Below are 17,574 nucleotides of genomic sequence, written 5' to 3'. Positions count from 1 at the left end.
AATAGGTCCTAAATGGGCTGTTGCACGACTCTTCACTTCTTTTCTTCTTCTTCTTCTTTTTCTTTTTTAGGTCAAGGCAGACCTTAAAGCTCCGGTTTGCACTGCACACATGCAGGCGCGTTGACATAGTTTCCATACCTGACTGTCACACACAGCTGGAGCGGGTGTTTGGAGGCTGCAGAGCCAGCAGGTGGTACTATACTGCCGGCTGTTGAATGCGAACAGCCGGCCGGATGAAGAGCCAACAATTGAAGGGGAGAACAGAGAGGTTTGGCCGTACAGGATAAGCAGTGAAAGACGAGGAAACAAAGAGAGGTCCCGTGTTCTGTGGCAGGACGAAGATGTACTCGGAGCAGCCCGCGGTCACTTCAGCCATTGCCGTCCGCAGCAGCTCTGCTCTCCCCGGCTTCTGACTCTGCGAGCTGCTCGGGGCAGGACGGTGCCACTTGGCGGGCTGCAGCAGGCGGAGTGCAGCGCCTTGCGGTGAAACCTCCCCCCCCTGGAGAATAAAGCAAGAATAAAGCATCTGGTAGCTGTGACTGAAAGGAAGAGGAGACCAACTGGGACAGCAGGAGCAGTTTCAGGACGCAAAATATTGTTAGATAACAGACTTGACGAGGTTTTACACCGAAATGGGGTAAGCGCTTCTCTATCCATGACACAGATTTAACTAGACTTTAAGTAAGAATTAAGAGCGGGGAAAATGTTAAAGTACAGGGACAAACTTTTATGATTATTCCGGGTTTTTTTCTGGTATTTTTTTTTTTTCTTTTATTAAAGTAATTTACGTTAACAGTCTAACCAATCCTCAGTCTTTTCTTTTACAGAAAAGACGTCTTGGTGATCTTCTAAGATGTTTCCTCACCACAGAGAAAGGTATGGCCATCTACCAGCTTGTCCTTTTCTATTTCTTTATTTTTTTTCACCCAGGCATTTAGATTTCTTGTACTTGCATGTGACATTGGGATGGCAGACACTTTACATAAATCTAACACAAATACTTTGAGATCTTGTTATCAGATCAGGGGGACTTAAGCTTTGATTTAAAGCAATCATTTGTAGTGAGTTTAAAACTGTAGTAGTAAGGCTGCAGATGAACATTTATCACTGCTCTGCTGATGTTGGCTGTGGAGCACATCTGGAGCAGCGCTCTGGTTTCATTTCAGACTTAATGAATCTGTTAAATGAAGACATATTGTTATGTAGCCCCATGTGGCCCCAGCTTAGTTTATTTAAAACCATTTTCAGCTGATTGGGAGGAGAAGCATAGACTCTGGGGCCATCCTAGGGGAGCAGGTGTTACCATGACAAAATCCTACTTTCACTTACGTTAATGTAGATATTTCCTATTGCTGCCTCACTCCCTTTTTTATTAATCAGACTGTGTAGTGTTTAACATTTGTCTTAGAAGATTTAGATCAAAAGAAACCAGGTGAAACAGATTTTAGATATTTCTAGTTGGTGACAGAGGTCAGAGCTACGCCTCAGGATGAACACACTAATTCCTGTCTAATCACTCCCAGGCTTTGTTATCATGCTTAGAGACCTCCATTAAGTAGGCCACCCCCTCTACTGAGGATGAACGTCAAGTAATTGAATTGTTCTGCTGTTCAGTTAACAGAGGGGGAATAATTATTCGATCCCCTGGTGAATCACTTCATTCGACAAGAAAAATAAACATCACATAAAAGTTATAATTGATTTGCAGATCAGTGAGTGAAATTCTTGACTGCTGCTATGCAGCTTGATGCTTCAGCTCCCTCCAACCGTTTTCTGTAAGATTGAGGTCTGGAGCCTGGCTGCACCACTTTATGACCTCTTCTTTAGCCACTCCTTTGGTGCTTTGGCAGTATCCACAGTTTCATGGTACATGGCCCCGTCTGTTTCCACCTCTGTGCTTGTCTGTAGAGGATGGTGTTCTTTTAGTCGAACTCAGCATTTCTCTTCCAAAGAGCTCGATATTGGTTTTCTCGCAAACCTTCTCTAAATCGAGATTGTCACTGGCAAACTGAAGACAGAGGTGTGCACGTGCCTTCTTGAGAAGGGGAACTTGCAGGTGCTGCAATATTTCAATGTATTGCATCATCCTGTGTTACCAAGGGTGTTCTTGGTTACTGCAGTTCCAACTGCCTTCAGATCGTTAACAATCTCTTCCCGCTGATCCACCACCTTCCTCAACAATCATCCTCCGCCCATTTGTCAAAATCATGCATGCAGCTCCAGACATAAGGTTTTTGTTTCATATTTTGTCTCTATTAAAATGCAGCTGCCATGAAAACTACACTGTTCATTTCTTTCAGCATATACATACACTAGTTTGACCACCTTTGTGTTTCAAACGTTTTCTGAGAGAGGAAACTAAACATGTTGACACAAACACGTTTGCAGCCTGTGTTTGTCCGTTTGGTTGATTCCTGGTTCGTTCTGTTTGCAAAGCGGTCCGCGTTGTTCGGTCGGATGCCAGATATTATGTGGCAGAGCTCGTCACCTCAGGCAAGGTGAAAGCGTGGCAGTGATGGGATGATATTAGAGTTAATAGCAGGTCCACCTTCACTCTTACCCATTTTATGTTCTGTGTAAAACTAGCACTTTATGATTGTTTGACGTCAATGACCTTATTGACTGACTCGTGGGCTTCATGGAAAATAAAGAATAACATAAATATGACAGATTATTTGATGGTCCATTGACTTTCTGATAACTGGTTAGTAGCTTTATTCCCCTTGGGCTTAAATAATGACCTGTTTTTACCATTTTCTGCAGAGGTCACAGCGGGCTGACCTTTATGCTGTTTCCTGTCTTAATCAGGAAGCATAAAAGCCGCAGGCAGCAGAGTTAAAGTGACTGAAAAGCAGAATTACAGCATGGGTTATTATCAGACTGGAACATGGTTGAAAGGGTTAGGCTTCTGCTGCTGTAGCCCATCTGCTTCAAGGTTAGATGTTATGCATTCAGAGATGCTCTTCTGCATAACTTGGTTGTAATGAGTGATTATTTGAATTAATGTTGCCCCCCAGGTAGGGTCAGAATTGAAGCAGGCTGGCCATTCTCCTCTGACCTTGGCATCAACAAGCTTAGTCGATATTTTCAGACCATTCTCTGTAAACCCTAGAAATGATTGTGTGGGAAAATCCCAGTAGATCAACAGTTTCCGAAATACTCAGACCAGCCTGTCTGGCACCAACAGCAAAGTCCCTTTTTTAAGCACCTTTCTCCATTCTGATGGTCAGTGTGAGCTATAGCAGGTTATCTCAACCATGTCTACATGAAATGCATCCAGAGAAACCATTGTTGGTTTTTGTATTTGCAATGAGGTCACTGCACCAAGACTAGCCAAAATAATGCAGTTCCACTGGAAATAGCTATAGTGCGTTAAAGAATACTTTTTTGAACTATTTCATTATTTTACTACATAGCAGCTCTTCTGATTTGCATTTCTATACCAGTGAATGACAGCAGCGTCTTCTTGTGATACTCAATTTCACCCCTGCTAAGGAGAAAAGAGGGGTTAGCAGTGCTGCTGCTCACACCACAGGGCAGTGGCTAAACCACCTCCTGGCACCACTGACTGTGTTGCTTTGATATATTTACCTCGTATCCAGGATACATCGGAGCAAAACCTGCCAGGCGCAGATCAGAGCGTGGAGGGTGACGACTCGGGAGAGGGTTCAGAGAGTTCTAGTCAAAAAGCTTTGCCAGCTAACCCTGTTTGACTGGTGGATGACGCAGGAAAAATAGTGGGAGATAGCCAAAGGATGATCTGTCCCTGGATGACAGGGGAGACAGAGATGTCCTGTTATGAAAAAAAAGACAGATTTGTGTTTTTCATGCAAACAAGAAAGGATTTTTAAGCAAAACCGTTTTATTAATGGACCATATTTTAATGGTTTGATGCTCATTTTATACATTTAGACTTTACATTCAGTTCCTTCAGTGCCGGTGCACATTACCGTAAGTCTGCAGAGGGATTTTTACTTTGACATTCCCTTCTCACAGCATCTAATCTTCATCCCTCTGTGATTCCTCCTTCAGGGAGCAGCCGATCTTCAGCGCCCGGGCCCATGTTTTCCAAATCGACCCCACCACCAAGAGGAACTGGATACCGGCCAGCAAGCATGCTGTCACAGTGTCCTTCTTCTACGATGCTACCCGCAACGTGTATCGCATCATTAGCGTGGGCGGGACAAAGGTGAGTTTTAGATTCAGCAAAGGAGACAGATTAAAGATGGACAGGAGGAGAAACAACAATAAACAAATACAGATCTGCTGTCTAGAAGTAATAAATAAAAGTTGATGGCTTTGGAATCAAAAGGGGCTTTTGAAATAATGCCGCAGGTCTAAAAAAGCAAGACAAACAGCAGCTTCAGATTGAATTTTTACTCATCAACCACACTCCCATCAGAAGTCCTGGGAGGTGAAGAATTATATAACAAACTAAACCAAATCGAAGCTCAACACATCAGCAGCCAGAGCATCTTTGGTCTGGGCTTGTGGATTTAGATTAGGCGGGTGGGGAGGAGACCCATCTGATCTCATCTTAGCACCTCTAGTGTGACCCACATTTCTGCCTCCCAGAAGGCAGCGCGAGGCAGCAGTTGGCCGTTCAGTAGCCCAATCCTGCCAGGGCTGGTGTCTGGCTCCACAGTAATCTTCTCTGCCACTGCTGCTCCTGCTGCTAGAATCCAGCATGTTATGTCAAGCACGTCGGCACACAAACGCAGAGCGCAGAGTTCATGTAATCATTGGTTGGAGGGGAAAGGGGTGGGGGATGCTTCTTCTTAAGCTGCCTGCAGTTCTAGTATTTTCAGTTCCATTACTCTAACACAGGAAATGACGTAAAATAAAAAAGGTTTATAAATAGGTGTGTTTTCCTTTTCTTTTTTTCTTTTTTGGGGTCATGTGTTAGGAAGGACAGAGCCAGCTTTGGCAACTTCCCAGAGAATGATCTGATAAACCTGGTAGATATGTTTTGATTGTGCAGCTGCTGCCCTTTTGGCAGAAGTGTGAGCAATTGCCGAAACAGGTCTCAAGGGAGAACATGCGTGAAAATGGCATCCTGGTAACCTCCTATTAATGTTCATGCCAAACCAACCGCTGATTTTAACAAAACCTGTTCAGTAATACAAATACAGTGGCTCAATACTCCAGTTCACGGCCTTGCTACTATATAATCTAAAGCTGTGGTGAGGCTCTGCTGAGGCCTATTTTTGATTTAAATGCTCCAGCATAAGTCTCTAATGTTAGTGCGCAAAGATTTACTATGAAATGTGAACCAAATGTAATAGCAACATGTCCAGATGCTTGTGGAAGCATTAAAACTCTCAATCTCACTGATGGGAATAAACAAAGTGAGTAGGGACCGTGAGTGTCAGTGCTAAATTCCAAGACCACTCCTTTCATACTGTGGCTGATGAAACACTTAACTTTGGACCACAGAGTTAAATGCCAAGCTGGATGCCACATCCCTGACATGGCTAAAATGTGAACCCTGTTACAACATCTGCACACATCCTTTAAAGCATTCTGTTTACACACCAGTAAACAGTCTTCATATGGGGAGTTACAGGTGCATTAAACATTCAGAAGAAGGTGTGATGGGGACGTAAAGAGAGTGTGTATGGTTTGGTGGGGCACACTGGCGTACTCAACCTTCACTTTGATCTTGGTACGCTTCAGTTACTAATATTGATCTCGCTCTGCTGTGACTCCATTGGTGTGACTAAATTTGACCACAAACAAACACGTTAACACCTGCCGGGCTTTACTCCCAAAACATGTCCCGCTTTATACATTCAGTGCTCACTGTAAGTCTGCAGAGGGATTTTCCCTTTGACATGTTTTATTTTCTATTTTACTTTAAATGGAAATTTAATTCACAAAGTGAATATCATGCGGTATTTATTAGGATGGGAAAAATAGTGGAATTCAGTAGGAAAATGCATATTGAGGTTTTGTCTAGTTATTAAATAATAGATGGACTGTTACTTATATAGCACTTTTCTACTCATTCGCTTTAGTTCTTTTAAACCTAACATTCCCACTGAGGCTCAGGAGGTAGAGCGGGTCGTTTATCAACTGAAAGGTTGGTGGTTTAATTCCTGGTTACTCCAGTATCCTCAAGTTGAAGTATCTTTGGCCAAGATACTCACATGGAGTTGCATCTACTGGGGTGTTTTAGTATAATAGATACGGTGCTTAAGAATAGAGATGTGTTTGAGTGAATGAAGCACTTTTTGTGCTCAGAGTAGAAGAACTGCTATATAAGTATCATTACATCTGCCCAGGGATACTCCAGCAATCAGCCAGGGAACCACTTACCTCCCAGTTGGTGGATCTTCTGAGCAGCCACAGGCACATCTGTAGAATTGGTTTTCACACCACAGCTAACTAAAGGCATTCTTTTTTTTATTAAAACCCTTGTTTTGCAGTCACTTTTTCAAACTGAGTCTGAGTGTCGCTGTGGTGTTTTCAGTGAGAAAAGTCTCATCTTCTGGAGTAAGACTCTCTCCAAGTTTTCTCAAGGCTGTGAGGATGTAAATTTTCTGCTGCGTGTACACATCTGGTAACAGTTTCCCCATCATCACATCCGGGTCCATCTCTGCCTGTCTTATTCTCAGTCGTTCCCGGCTGCTTCAAGCAAAGAGTTGTATCAACTCCCAGGTTTTGGAGGCCTCAGCCAAGCCTCCAGCGGCTCATCAGCCACTGTGCTCATCCACAATGATCTCATCTCCTGACATAAGTCATTGAATTCATCCAGCTGCTCCAAAGTTTCCCTCTTTGTCTCTTCATGCTCTTCCTCATCCGGTTCTTCTCAGCATTCCTCCAGGTCCATAAGTTGATGCATTAATTTATCGAGTTGTTCCTCCATATTCTGCCTCAATTTGTGGAGAGGTCATCTACAGTTAAAACTGCATTTTGATAACTTTCTTAGTAAAGTAAGAGTAAAATGTTACCATTCACTGGTGAAATTTGTCATAAGTTATCATAAGAAATAAAAATAATAACTTGCAGTGCCTCAGTTACAGCATGTTGCTGAGAAGATGGTATATTGCCATAGTGTAAGAAGGAACATAGCATCTGCTCCCAGAGCCATCTGCTCTCTTCACCTGCACCTAAGGGGACGACCTCTGTTATATCTTTATCTGCAGGCAATTATCAACTGCACTGTTACGCCCAGCATGACATTTACTAAGACGTCTCAGAAGTTTGGTCAGTGGGCTGACAGCCGCGCCAACACGGTCTACGGTCTGGGCTTTGCCACAGAGCAGCAACTGCATCAGGTAGGCCAAAGTACAGCACTTTTAAAAATGTGCCATCCATTTCTCTTAGAGGGTTTGTGCTGCATTGTCTAGTTCATGACTTGCCCTCTCCTGTAAAGTTTGCAGAGAAGTTTAAGGAAGTGAAAGATGCAGCTCGTCTGGCGCGAGAAAAGTCTCAGGACAAAGAACTGGCCAACACTGCGCTCACCATCGCTGCACCTCAGGTGAGCGCCGTCCTTTTAGAAAGCACGAGCATGAAAGAAGAGCAAAGGTTTGTGAGTGTCACCGAGAAGCTGTAAATGTGAAACCTCTGTTATTCATGCACATTTTGGGCATTTCAAGACTGAAATTAGATGATTAGATGAATGCGCCTGTATTACTTGCTGCAGCTCAGCTATTAGACAGGGCCGCTGTGACTAAATCAAAGGAGGGACGGAGAGAGAGGGGAACGAAAAGCAAAAGAAATGTGAGCTGGGTCAGTTGTCTCAGAGGGAAGTGAAAGTGAGGAAAACTAGGACGATGGTAAAATTATCCCATGCTGTTCAGCAGTACACCACACTCACATTTTCTCCGCACAGCTACCCAGAAGCCCCTGACTTGAAACACTTCTAATGATAAAAACGTAGTCAGCTCAGGGCCCTTTTTCATCAATAAAGAATAATCAGCCTTCAGTTACATCTGCCTGATCTTGAGGAACATGCCTATTTCCTTTTTAATTCTACGGCTGAGCAGGTTCCAAGTGACGTCTCTCACTCCCGATCGATTTAACGAACACATTGGGAGAGCCAAAGCTCCAGAAAATTGCCAACTGCTTCAATTCATTGTACTTGCTAAGTGGCACTGCACTGCATAACCGATCAGTCCGCAAAGCACGCTTTCTGACTGTGATGTGTTGAAAAGGTGGTTTCATGTTGTGTGTTTTGTGGTGATATGTTCTTCTTTTCTGTTTTTTCCACCTCACGGATTTCCTCTGCAGTTCTCACAGGTGAGTTATTATTTAGAGGAAATGTAAAACACGTGTGCAGGAAACATCTTTATTTTTTCTTCTTGCCTCTGAGTTTTATACATTTTATACCTTCTCTGATGGGCTGACAGCTCTAAGCTTCTCATTTATCAGACCGAAGCGGACGCTAAAACTATCGTGTTACAGCAGTCAGTCCATCAAGAACAAGACCGCGAAGAGAGAGTCATTTATTATTGTTATCACGAGCTGTATAGCTTTGCTTGATTTTATATGTAGACTTTGACTTGAATGGGATTTTAACATCTAAAAGCAGGCGGTCTCTCTTCTCTTTGAATAAACCCATTTAATGCAGAGTCCGTTTTTTTATTTTTTAATAATTCTGCATTAGTTATTATGAGAGTCCATTTACTGATGTGTTCCTCAGGACCTCTCGGATGAACTCCAGTCTCCACCGGTGATGTGCGTGAATGGACCGGAGGACAAGCTGTTTCGCAGCCAGAGCGCAGACATCACCCTGTCTTCTGAGAAGGAGCGCATTAAAAAGATGCTCTCTGAGGGGTAACTACACACACACACACACACACACACACACACACACACACACACACACACACACACACACACACACACACACACACACACACAGAAATGAAACCAAGGAAGCCTTGAAGTTTCATTACTGAGAGCTGAAACAGCCTGATTTCAAACACACCTCATGACCTTCTTCAGTGAAAAAGGTTTTCTAGGTAAATCTCACAACTCGACAGCCATGTTGGTAATGCCAAGTCTTTGCAGTTCCACTATACCTGGGTTTGCATCAGGCTAGTTTTATGTTTTTGCATTTAGCCATTATGAAGAGGAAGACTGGCTTTTTAGAATATGAACAGACTGTATTATATATACATACAGTCCTGTGAGAATTGAATTTTTTGGAAGTGGAATAACTTAATTTGTCATCTCTCGCATCACCGTGGTGGAATTCAGGCCCACTTTCCCTTATACCGCTGCTTCAGCTCATTAAGGCCTACAGGCATTAATTTATGCACAGCTCACATCAGCATTTCATCAGGTTGAAGGTGGACTTTGACTGGGCCTCTTGTAACGCCTTCTTTTTTTGTCCATACTGTTGTATATTTGCTGCTGTGTTTAGGATCATTATCCTGTTGTGGGACTCAGTGTGGGCCAAGTTTTAGCTGTCAGCCTCACATTTGACTCTAGAGCACTTTAATATACGGAGCAGCTCATGGTCCCCTCAATAACTTTGTAGGTGCAAAACAAGCCCAAATCATCACCCCTAACAGTTGGTATGAGGTGTTTGTGCTGACATGCTGTGTTTGGTTTTCTGGTGCTGTGTATTATGGCCTAACTTCTCCGCTTTGGTCTCGTCTATCCACAACACATTGTCCCAGTGTGCTGTCATGAACGTCAGCATTTACCACGCTAACCTCTAATGAGTCTGAGATGTAACTCTTGGTGTTTTTGAAACTTCTGTGAGTATTGCACATTGTGATCTTGGGTTTCATTTTCTTGAACATCCAATCCTGGGAAGATTGTGGAATTGCGTTAACACATACCTGAATGGTTCAAGGACATCCAGCATCTACTTGAGCGTGTGGACTTATAGGGGTCAGAGATTGAGCCACTGACATTCTGATTGGTCGATGACCCGCTCTACGTGGCCACCCCGACGGAAAAATACAGTATAACAATCTAGTAGTTGCCGTAACCACGCACTGTGTTTGCGTCTTTGGAACATCATGAGGGTTTTTCAAATTTCAAGTGGACTGTGCTTCTGGCTGCACTTAACCAGACAATCCATTACCTTTTGTTTCCTGAGTGTTATCATGGTTTTCATTTGTTATGTGTTAATTAACGCCGCTGACGTCATTCTGTTTGTGAAGCTCCTAAGGAAATGAACAGGCCATTGTCGAAGTGTTGACTCATACATAACACTGAATGAGGCTTGGAAGCATCCCTCCATTCAGTGCTTTGAGCCACCCACAATGCTTTTATACCCTATAGTCCAATTACCACGAAGAAAGCAGCTCCTGAACGGTTACCATGGCAAAGTGTGGCCAGTTTACAACATCAAGCTTTGGAGATGTAGGACAGAGCAAAGGAAAAGGATCAAAGATGAAGAGAGCATATCAAATTCAATCATCGTATATGTCTTTGTGCAGGTGGCATAAAAGTGGACTCATGGAGTGGGAACTGGCTTGTCTTACTCGCTTACAAGTCATGCATTCATCAAATGTGCAGGAAATTCAGTTTAAAGCCACAGAGATAAAGAAGTTTCAAGGTCACATCATTTTAAACTGGAACAAACGTCAGTGGGGACTGAAGAACTGTGATGGAAGGATGTGAAAAAAATACACAAATTTTTATCTGTCATCTTCCGTTTGTCTTTTTCCTGATGGAAACAAATGTCAGCCTCAGTTGTTTTTTGAAGAACCTTTCCAACGTCTCTTGATGCAGTCGTTCAGTTTGATCTCTGCTCTCCGGGTCGGGGCTTTAATAAGTGTTTCTTTGCTCTGTCACCAGACCTGTGAAATAAGTTCCCGTCTGCCCTTTATGTGTGCAGCTGCAGGTTACAGCCTCCTTAACACTTGTGTAGTGGCTCTGTGATTGTGTTAACCAGGCCATCAGTGTTTCATCATGTTCCAGACTCTTGGCAGCAGTACAGCTTGCTTGTTACTCCACAACCAGCTATTGTGTTTAGCCTCATGTTGCAGTGCTTGACACAAGACTCGATTTAATATTGAAGTCATCAACATGTGGCAGTTTTGTTTATTACTAACACTGCATAAGCTTTTTTACCTGTAAAGATTTGTAAGTACCTGAATCAGAATCAGCTAAATTTGCACTGCATTGTTTGATCAGTTTTCTCAATTTTATATAGCGGGATACAGAGTCAGATATGACTCCACTTAATGAAATCCAAAATCTAAAAAGCATTGTTGCTTTTGTTTTAATAAGTAACAGTTTTTCTTGTGAGGAATTTTAACATTTTTTTAAACTCTGATTGAAAGTTAAGGTCCAGCTCACTGAAACAGCAACTGATGAAACGGGTCTCGAGTCTATCCCAGCTGCCATAGGGCGGGAGGCAGGGTGCGTAGTTTTGGATTTGACGTAGATGTGTATTGGTATTCGTGTTTTTCAGGTCTATTTGTGAGATGAACCTGGAAGCTGAGCTCTTCACTTTACAGGACAGCAACTCTAAGTTGGTGGCAGCTTTGCATGAAGCGAATGCTAACGTGGAGCAGTGGAAGAAACAGCTGACAGCATATCAGGAGGAGACCGAAAGACTCAGAGACCAGGTGAGCCTCAGGGAGTTTGAGGATGCTCTGATGAAGTGTGTTCACCCTGAAGTCTCACCTATTAAATTATAGAAACATATGAAATACAGGATGTTTTTTTTTTCTTGTTAAAAGCAGTAATTACTATTAGCAAACACTGAGATCCTCCATCCCAGTGTTTGCTAATAGTAATTACTGGATTGTTGGTTTTGTCTCTTTATCTTTATGACTGCTACAAATCAAACTCCTTGGATCTGAACTGGAAAAAAAAACCCCACTAAGAGTATACATCACTACTACTTCATCAGTGAACAATAACAATGAGATCCATTACTAAGCTTTATGCCAATAATATCCAAAATTGTCTGGCCACAGATACATTTAAAAAAGCTGGAAAAAAGGTGGTGTTTTGCTGAGCTCATGCAGCAGGAGATCTGGATTAACTCTGGGACTCCTGCTGCGTGTCACGCCCCCATCTCTCCCCATGTACCTGTCTAAAACTTTCAGAATCTAATGAAGGCATAATGACCTAAAATAAACATACAATAAGCTCAACAGAGTACATGTTTTAATTTTGAGTACACCTACACGCTGCAGACTAAATTCTTCTTCCTCATTCCCAGGACTTTTTAACCTCCCACTTTTTTATTGTGTATAGTAGCTTTTGTCTTCATAGCTTCTTTGTATCCCTGCACTCCAACTTTTATGTGAGACTCTAACATCCCACATGTGAGTTTTGCTTTGGATGCTTAAGCAGAAAGTCACCTTGTAAACGAAATCATTTTAACGCAGATGGTTTGAAACATTTTAAAAAGAGTCATTTTTGGGTGATGGAAGCTTTACTGTAAAGTGAGTATAGCAATGCAAACATCACCTTTCCTTTAAATCCTGTTAATGCTTTCTAAAGAGTGCTGGAGTCAGATGCTGAAATTGGCTGAATGATCTTATTGTTTTATTTCATAATAATTTGTTTTTTAATAGCAAAGAAGCAGATTAAAATATCTCTGTACTCTGGGTTTTCACTTTCCTCCAGTGGTCCAAAGACACACTCAGAATTTCCCACTGCCTCACATCACCTCTTGTCTAATGTACTCTGGCTGAGAAGGCTCCATCCACCAACTATCAGCACAATAAGGAGTTTAAAGAACGGAGGGATTAGTTATTCATGATAATGCAACGTCTGTGACCTAAAAGTTGAGACATACGGTTAACAAAAAGTTAGAATTCTGAGTCTAAAAGCTGAGAAGTTTTCTCCTCTGGCCTCTGAAGCTCTTATAAAACTCTGCAGTAACCTGTGGAGTAGAAACTAATGGTTAAAGTCACACCTAGTGATCATTTCTGGAGTGTAAAGCTGTGGAACAGGAACACAAGTAAGATTGGACAAGCAACAGAGAGATATTGCTGCAAGACTCGTCCGGGGTGGGGTGCCTCTATGCTGCTGAGCGAAGCCCTGCTGCTTTTGATTGGGTCGTCCTTTGCAGACACTTCATTTCCTTGTTTTGAAACTGGTTGTTCGGAAAAAGGAAGCTTTGCTGGTAACACACTCCATCAATCTCTGACTTGTGCTGCAGGCTTTTTCCCTCAGAAGCTTTAATCAAGGCGTTATCTGCGCTGGTTGAAGCGGTTCACTAAGTACACGCCAAATTTCACGTTTCACCACGAGGGAGTTTGGTCTAAACACCGAGAGCCTCACGAGGGTTTTACACTTGAATTACTTCTCAGGCTCCGGTGGATGCAGATGCCTCTGCCCTCCCTGTACCCGCTCATCAATAAAAGGTATTTTCATATTTGCTGGGAGCTGATTCCTCCGGGGACGACCTCGCCTCAGGCTGACATTTACAAACCTCTCTGATTTGATGCTTTAACACCTCGATCCCTTTCCATTATAGCCCAGCCTTACAGTATCGATCACTACTGTTTAATTTGTAAGCGCTCCCCTGGTATTTCAGCAAGAAACAGCTTTCACTATTTTGGTCCACATCAACTGATTAAATCATACAAGTGAGAACCCCGTCTCCTTTGGACCGAGCTAGTTCCTACTGTTTGAGGAAGGGGACCAGGTGGCTGAAAATGGTTCATGTCTCCGGGGTGATGTGTGTGAGAGAGAGAGAGGGAGAGGGGGGTTTGTAGGACAGCAATATCCTACTTTCAATGCCCCAGTTAGGAAAAAATGAAAAATCACCAGAGGGAGTTGGCATCCACTTGTTTCTCTCTTTTTTTTCCTCTTTTCTTCTGAGTCTAAACCATACGCGGTTTAAAATAATCCAACGGGGCATTCGGGGTGTTTTTGGAGGTGTCCTTCTGTTTTTCTTTCTAATTCAGGGAGCTCAGATGAAATGCAATGCAATGAGGATTTCATTCGTTAAAGTGTTGCTCTTCTACGACTTCATTATAGTAGAAGTAGCCGCTTATTGTTGCAGGTGAACGCTGTGAGCCATCTGTAGGTGTGAATGAAAGCAAACAGAGTTGAGTGCTCTTTCTGATAAGTTTAATTCTGTCCGCTGATGAGCTCTTTAGCTTTGATAAGAGTTATAGGTGTTAAAAGTCTGAGTTTTCCTGTTATTCACCTTTACGTTTCATGTCATTGTTAAAATCTTTAGGCTTTTATGTCTGAATTACTATAGTGTGGTGCAGGGACTGGGGCCTTTCGGTGTAGAGGGTTCTCCTGCCTCCCACAGTGCAAACGCATGCATGTTACTGTAGGTTAACTGGTGATTTTGACTGGCCATAGGCACGAAAGTAAGCATGAATGGCTGTCTCTGCGTGTTATCTCTGTGATGGGCTGGTGACCTGTCCAGAGTGCATCCTATCTCTTGCCCTGGCACAGCTGGGATTGGCTTCCGCAGCCCTGCTTATCCCTAAATTGGATAAGCCGATAAGAAAATAGATGGATGGTCCAAACTGAGTGCATCATCAAAACGTTCTGACGAATGCTAGAATAAGTCCTTTTAATGTTTTTAGCTGTGCTTCAGTTATTTTGGTTGTGTTTTACCTTAATCCAGACTGTAAAATTCAGTGGGATGGGTAACCATGTTTACATTTATTCTAATGTCTATGCAGATACTATATTAGAGCCACACTTTGGTTAATATTTATAGCTTGTCGTAGCAATAGTCATCAATGATTTGGATACAATTTGGCATAGCTATTCCCTTAGGATGGAGTGTCATAACTTTAGTGATCGCAGTGACATCATCAGGTCAGAAATCAGTTTATTTAGCTGAATATTAAATACCTCAAAGACTAATCAGCACATGATAAACATGGTAAACATTACACTTAATATCAAGTGCTAACTCTGCACGTTAGCATGCTATTCTGCTATTTGATCTCATAGATAGCAGTGTGTCCACAGATTCTTGCTTAGCTGTATTAAATAATGTTATATCAGCTGTGATCAAGCCATAACCTCCACCTTAGACTGTGTGTATGTGTATCTCAGCTCTTAGACTGAATGGCATGGTGCAAAAATGTGTAACTTTACTGCTCAGGGCTTCCTTTTCAGTGCATAGAAAGCAGTGCTGCTGTTTGTGTTTGCCCACCAAAGCTATTTCTGGATTGTACACATGGTGACGTGCCAGCCAGCGTGCGAATTCGTCTTTGTGGCATTTTGTCCTCTTCCACAGCACTCTTATGAAGCCAAGGCAGACGGAGGAAGAGGCGGATTGTGTTGGAGAAAAGCTGCACAGGATAGAGTGTTAAACTAGGCTAGATGGGCCGGCTGGTGCCTTTCTGTGTGGAGTTTTCGTGCTCTCTCTGTGCCTGCAAAGATGTCGAAAAACATCCATGGAAGGTTAATTTTAAGCTGGTCGGAGGTGTGTTTGTGAGCATGAATGGCTGACCAAGGTGTTCCCTACATCTCAACCAATCTGAGAAACCCAACCAAACATGAGGTCCCTCTGATCTGCATTTCACATTGTCTTTGTTCTCATTATAGTTCAATTGTTTTAAGTAGACCAGGGAAAAAAATTTTGAATGAAACCAGTAATAGTCTGGACCAAATAAAAGCTTTTTAAAACGTTGTCCTACATACACAACATTTCCATTGGTGTGTTTTGTAAGGTGGCTGACCTTGAAGCCCACGGCCCCAGTGATCTGTTGAAGGATGAGCTGACCCAGTCCCTGGAGGAGCTGGAGGCCTTGCTGAAGGCTAAAGATGAGGTTGGATATTTGCTAAATAACAAGGAATAACATGACACATCAACAAAAACATACAAAAACTGACTTTTTGATGAGTACCTTTCATTCATTCTCTAGGAAATTCACATTTTGCAAAGCAAAAAAGCAGAGTACCACGAAATGGAGCATCAGCGTGACGAGGCCATCCACAGATTACGGGTAGGAGTGACGTTTTTACAGTAACTCGGCATGTTTTCATTGCTCATCGGGTTCTGGTAAACCTTCTAATATTTCCCTCTGCCTTTTCTGTGTTTACCGTTCACTTCAGGAGACGGAGATGCGAAACTCAGACCTGGAACGTCGCATCCAGAACACGGAGCAGAACCTGAGTAACTCTCTGGAGGACCGGGATCGCTTGGATACTGAGATCCAGAGAGCCATAGAAATTCTGGACATCAAGATCTTTGACCTTAACGACCTCCGCCAGAGCCTTGTTAAACTTATTGACAAATAGGAAGGGTGGGTGAAACACGGCAGAGTGCAACCTGTAAGAGAAATGGAAGAGAGGACAGGGGTTCCGGCAGGAAGCAGTAAACAAAATAAGAAGGAGCTGGTCCCGGTCCTCTTCAAGCACAAAACCCACCTCGGCTGCAGGAAGGTCTGTGTCACAGCAGTGACGGCAACATCGCGCAGGCGCTGACTCTGAGCAGCAGCATATATATGGTAGAGCTTGTCCCGACTTAACGTAACGCTTCATGTTGCTTTCGAGGGTAACACTCAGTGCAATAAACCAACTTATAAGGTAAGTGCTTAACAATGCTAGTCATTTAGGATTTAGAACTGGTGCTTCGGGTCTTTCATAAGGATCACCTTTGTACCCAAAATCACAATGCAGTGTCAATATGAACAATAAGAGGCCTTGTTTTTCATCTTTACAACAAAATGAGTCCATGCTTAGAAACAGAGGAGCTGAAAAGTGAATGCACAAGACAAAAAAAAAAAGTTTAGCTTATTTAAGAGCCTGCATACGCCATAATTATTACTGGGTTAACAGTTCACGCAGGTCTTGTAGTTACCCATACGTAATCTAGCAGCTATATTGTGTAATGTGAAGGACCAGTGTTAGTTTTTCAAAAGGTATATCCAAGGATAGCGAAGGCGTGTGCTCGTAGTTGTCGATAATGTGGTTAATCTAGGACGTGCAACTTGAATAGCAACAGCATCTAAACATTGACACCAAAGATCAAATGTTAAGAGCAGAGGGGGGGGGAAGAGTTTTCCGTGGCTCGTCTTTTATCACATCTTCATTTCTTGTATTAGGAAACTTTTGATTCTTCAGTAAGCTACTTAGGTACCTGGTAGTAAGTAGGAAATATTAAGCAATTAAAGTTAGCATAACAATGGTTTTTTCAAATGATATAAATCAATAAGCTGCACTTAAGAAGTACCCATAGGAAATTAAAATGCATCACTTAGTCTTACAGGTAAATATAAGTGACTTTTGAGCTTGTCCAGTCTGAATGATATGCTGTGCATCATCTACTAACAGAGCACTAACTTAGTAACTTATTTACAATAGCTCCACATCTTAATGAACACGTTTCTCTCATTGGTGTGATGCATCTGAAGAAATGTAAGAGGTTTTCTGCCTTCTGTTACTTTTGAGCACATTACCTTTAGCTGTGGACAGTATGCCATAGGCCTTGAGATTGTGGCCGTACTGTATGAATAATTAAATACATAAAAAGAAAATAAAAGAAAAACTGAATGTCTACTTCAGAGTCTTTTCATCACACAGACTGTATCATATGACATTTTTTAAGCCTTACTGTACGGAGGATGAATGTGAACAGTGATGTCGGCTCTCTGGGCCGCGTCATGGTGGTTTGAAAATAAAAGCAAACATTATAATCACTTTATGCAGCATTTCGTCTTT

At 42.5% G+C, this 17,574-nt stretch overlaps 1 protein-coding gene and 1 pseudogene across 2 annotated transcripts; one reads left to right on the top strand and one right to left on the bottom strand.

The window, feature by feature from the left end:
• Positions 1-138: 138 nt before the first annotated feature.
• LOC102789673 (homer protein homolog 3-like) lies at positions 139-17,547 on the top strand. Of its 2 annotated transcripts, none has more exons than XM_006786730.2 (10): positions 139-637; positions 828-876; positions 4,033-4,189; positions 7,149-7,280; positions 7,379-7,483; positions 8,669-8,781; positions 11,384-11,540; positions 15,582-15,680; positions 15,777-15,857; positions 15,967-17,547. In XM_006786730.2, the coding sequence occupies exons 2-10, from the start codon at positions 854-856 to the stop codon at positions 16,150-16,152; spliced, it is 1,053 nt and encodes a 350-aa protein (XP_006786793.1). In that variant the 5' UTR covers positions 139-637; positions 828-853; the 3' UTR covers positions 16,153-17,547. The 2 variants fall into 2 exon arrangements, with proteins under 2 accessions (XP_006786793.1, XP_006786791.1); XM_006786728.2 differs by having other exon boundaries at positions 8,648-8,781.
• Positions 6,409-6,877, bottom strand: LOC148097757 (protein LZIC pseudogene; annotated as a pseudogene).
• Positions 17,548-17,574: the final 27 nt, after the last annotated feature.

This window comes from Neolamprologus brichardi, chromosome 18 (genome assembly GCF_056152115.1).
Source record: "Neolamprologus brichardi isolate AB-2024 chromosome 18, ASM5615211v1, whole genome shotgun sequence".
In the NCBI taxonomy this organism is placed as follows: Eukaryota; Metazoa; Chordata; class Actinopteri; order Cichliformes; family Cichlidae; genus Neolamprologus; species Neolamprologus brichardi.
This window is presented reverse-complemented; position numbering and strand designations above follow the sequence as displayed.

Bases quoted from the DNA above. Each gene is read 5' to 3' on its own strand.
- LOC102789673 (XM_006786728.2), top strand. From the start codon at position 854: ATGTTTCCTCACCACAGAGAAAG. The intron at 877-4,032 runs GTATGGCCATCT...TTCCTCCTTCAG, and splicing joins TTTCCTCACCACAGAGAAAG to GGAGCAGCCGATCTTCAGCG. The intron at 7,484-8,647 runs GTGAGCGCCGTC...TGTGTTCCTCAG, and splicing joins TCACCATCGCTGCACCTCAG to GACCTCTCGGATGAACTCCA.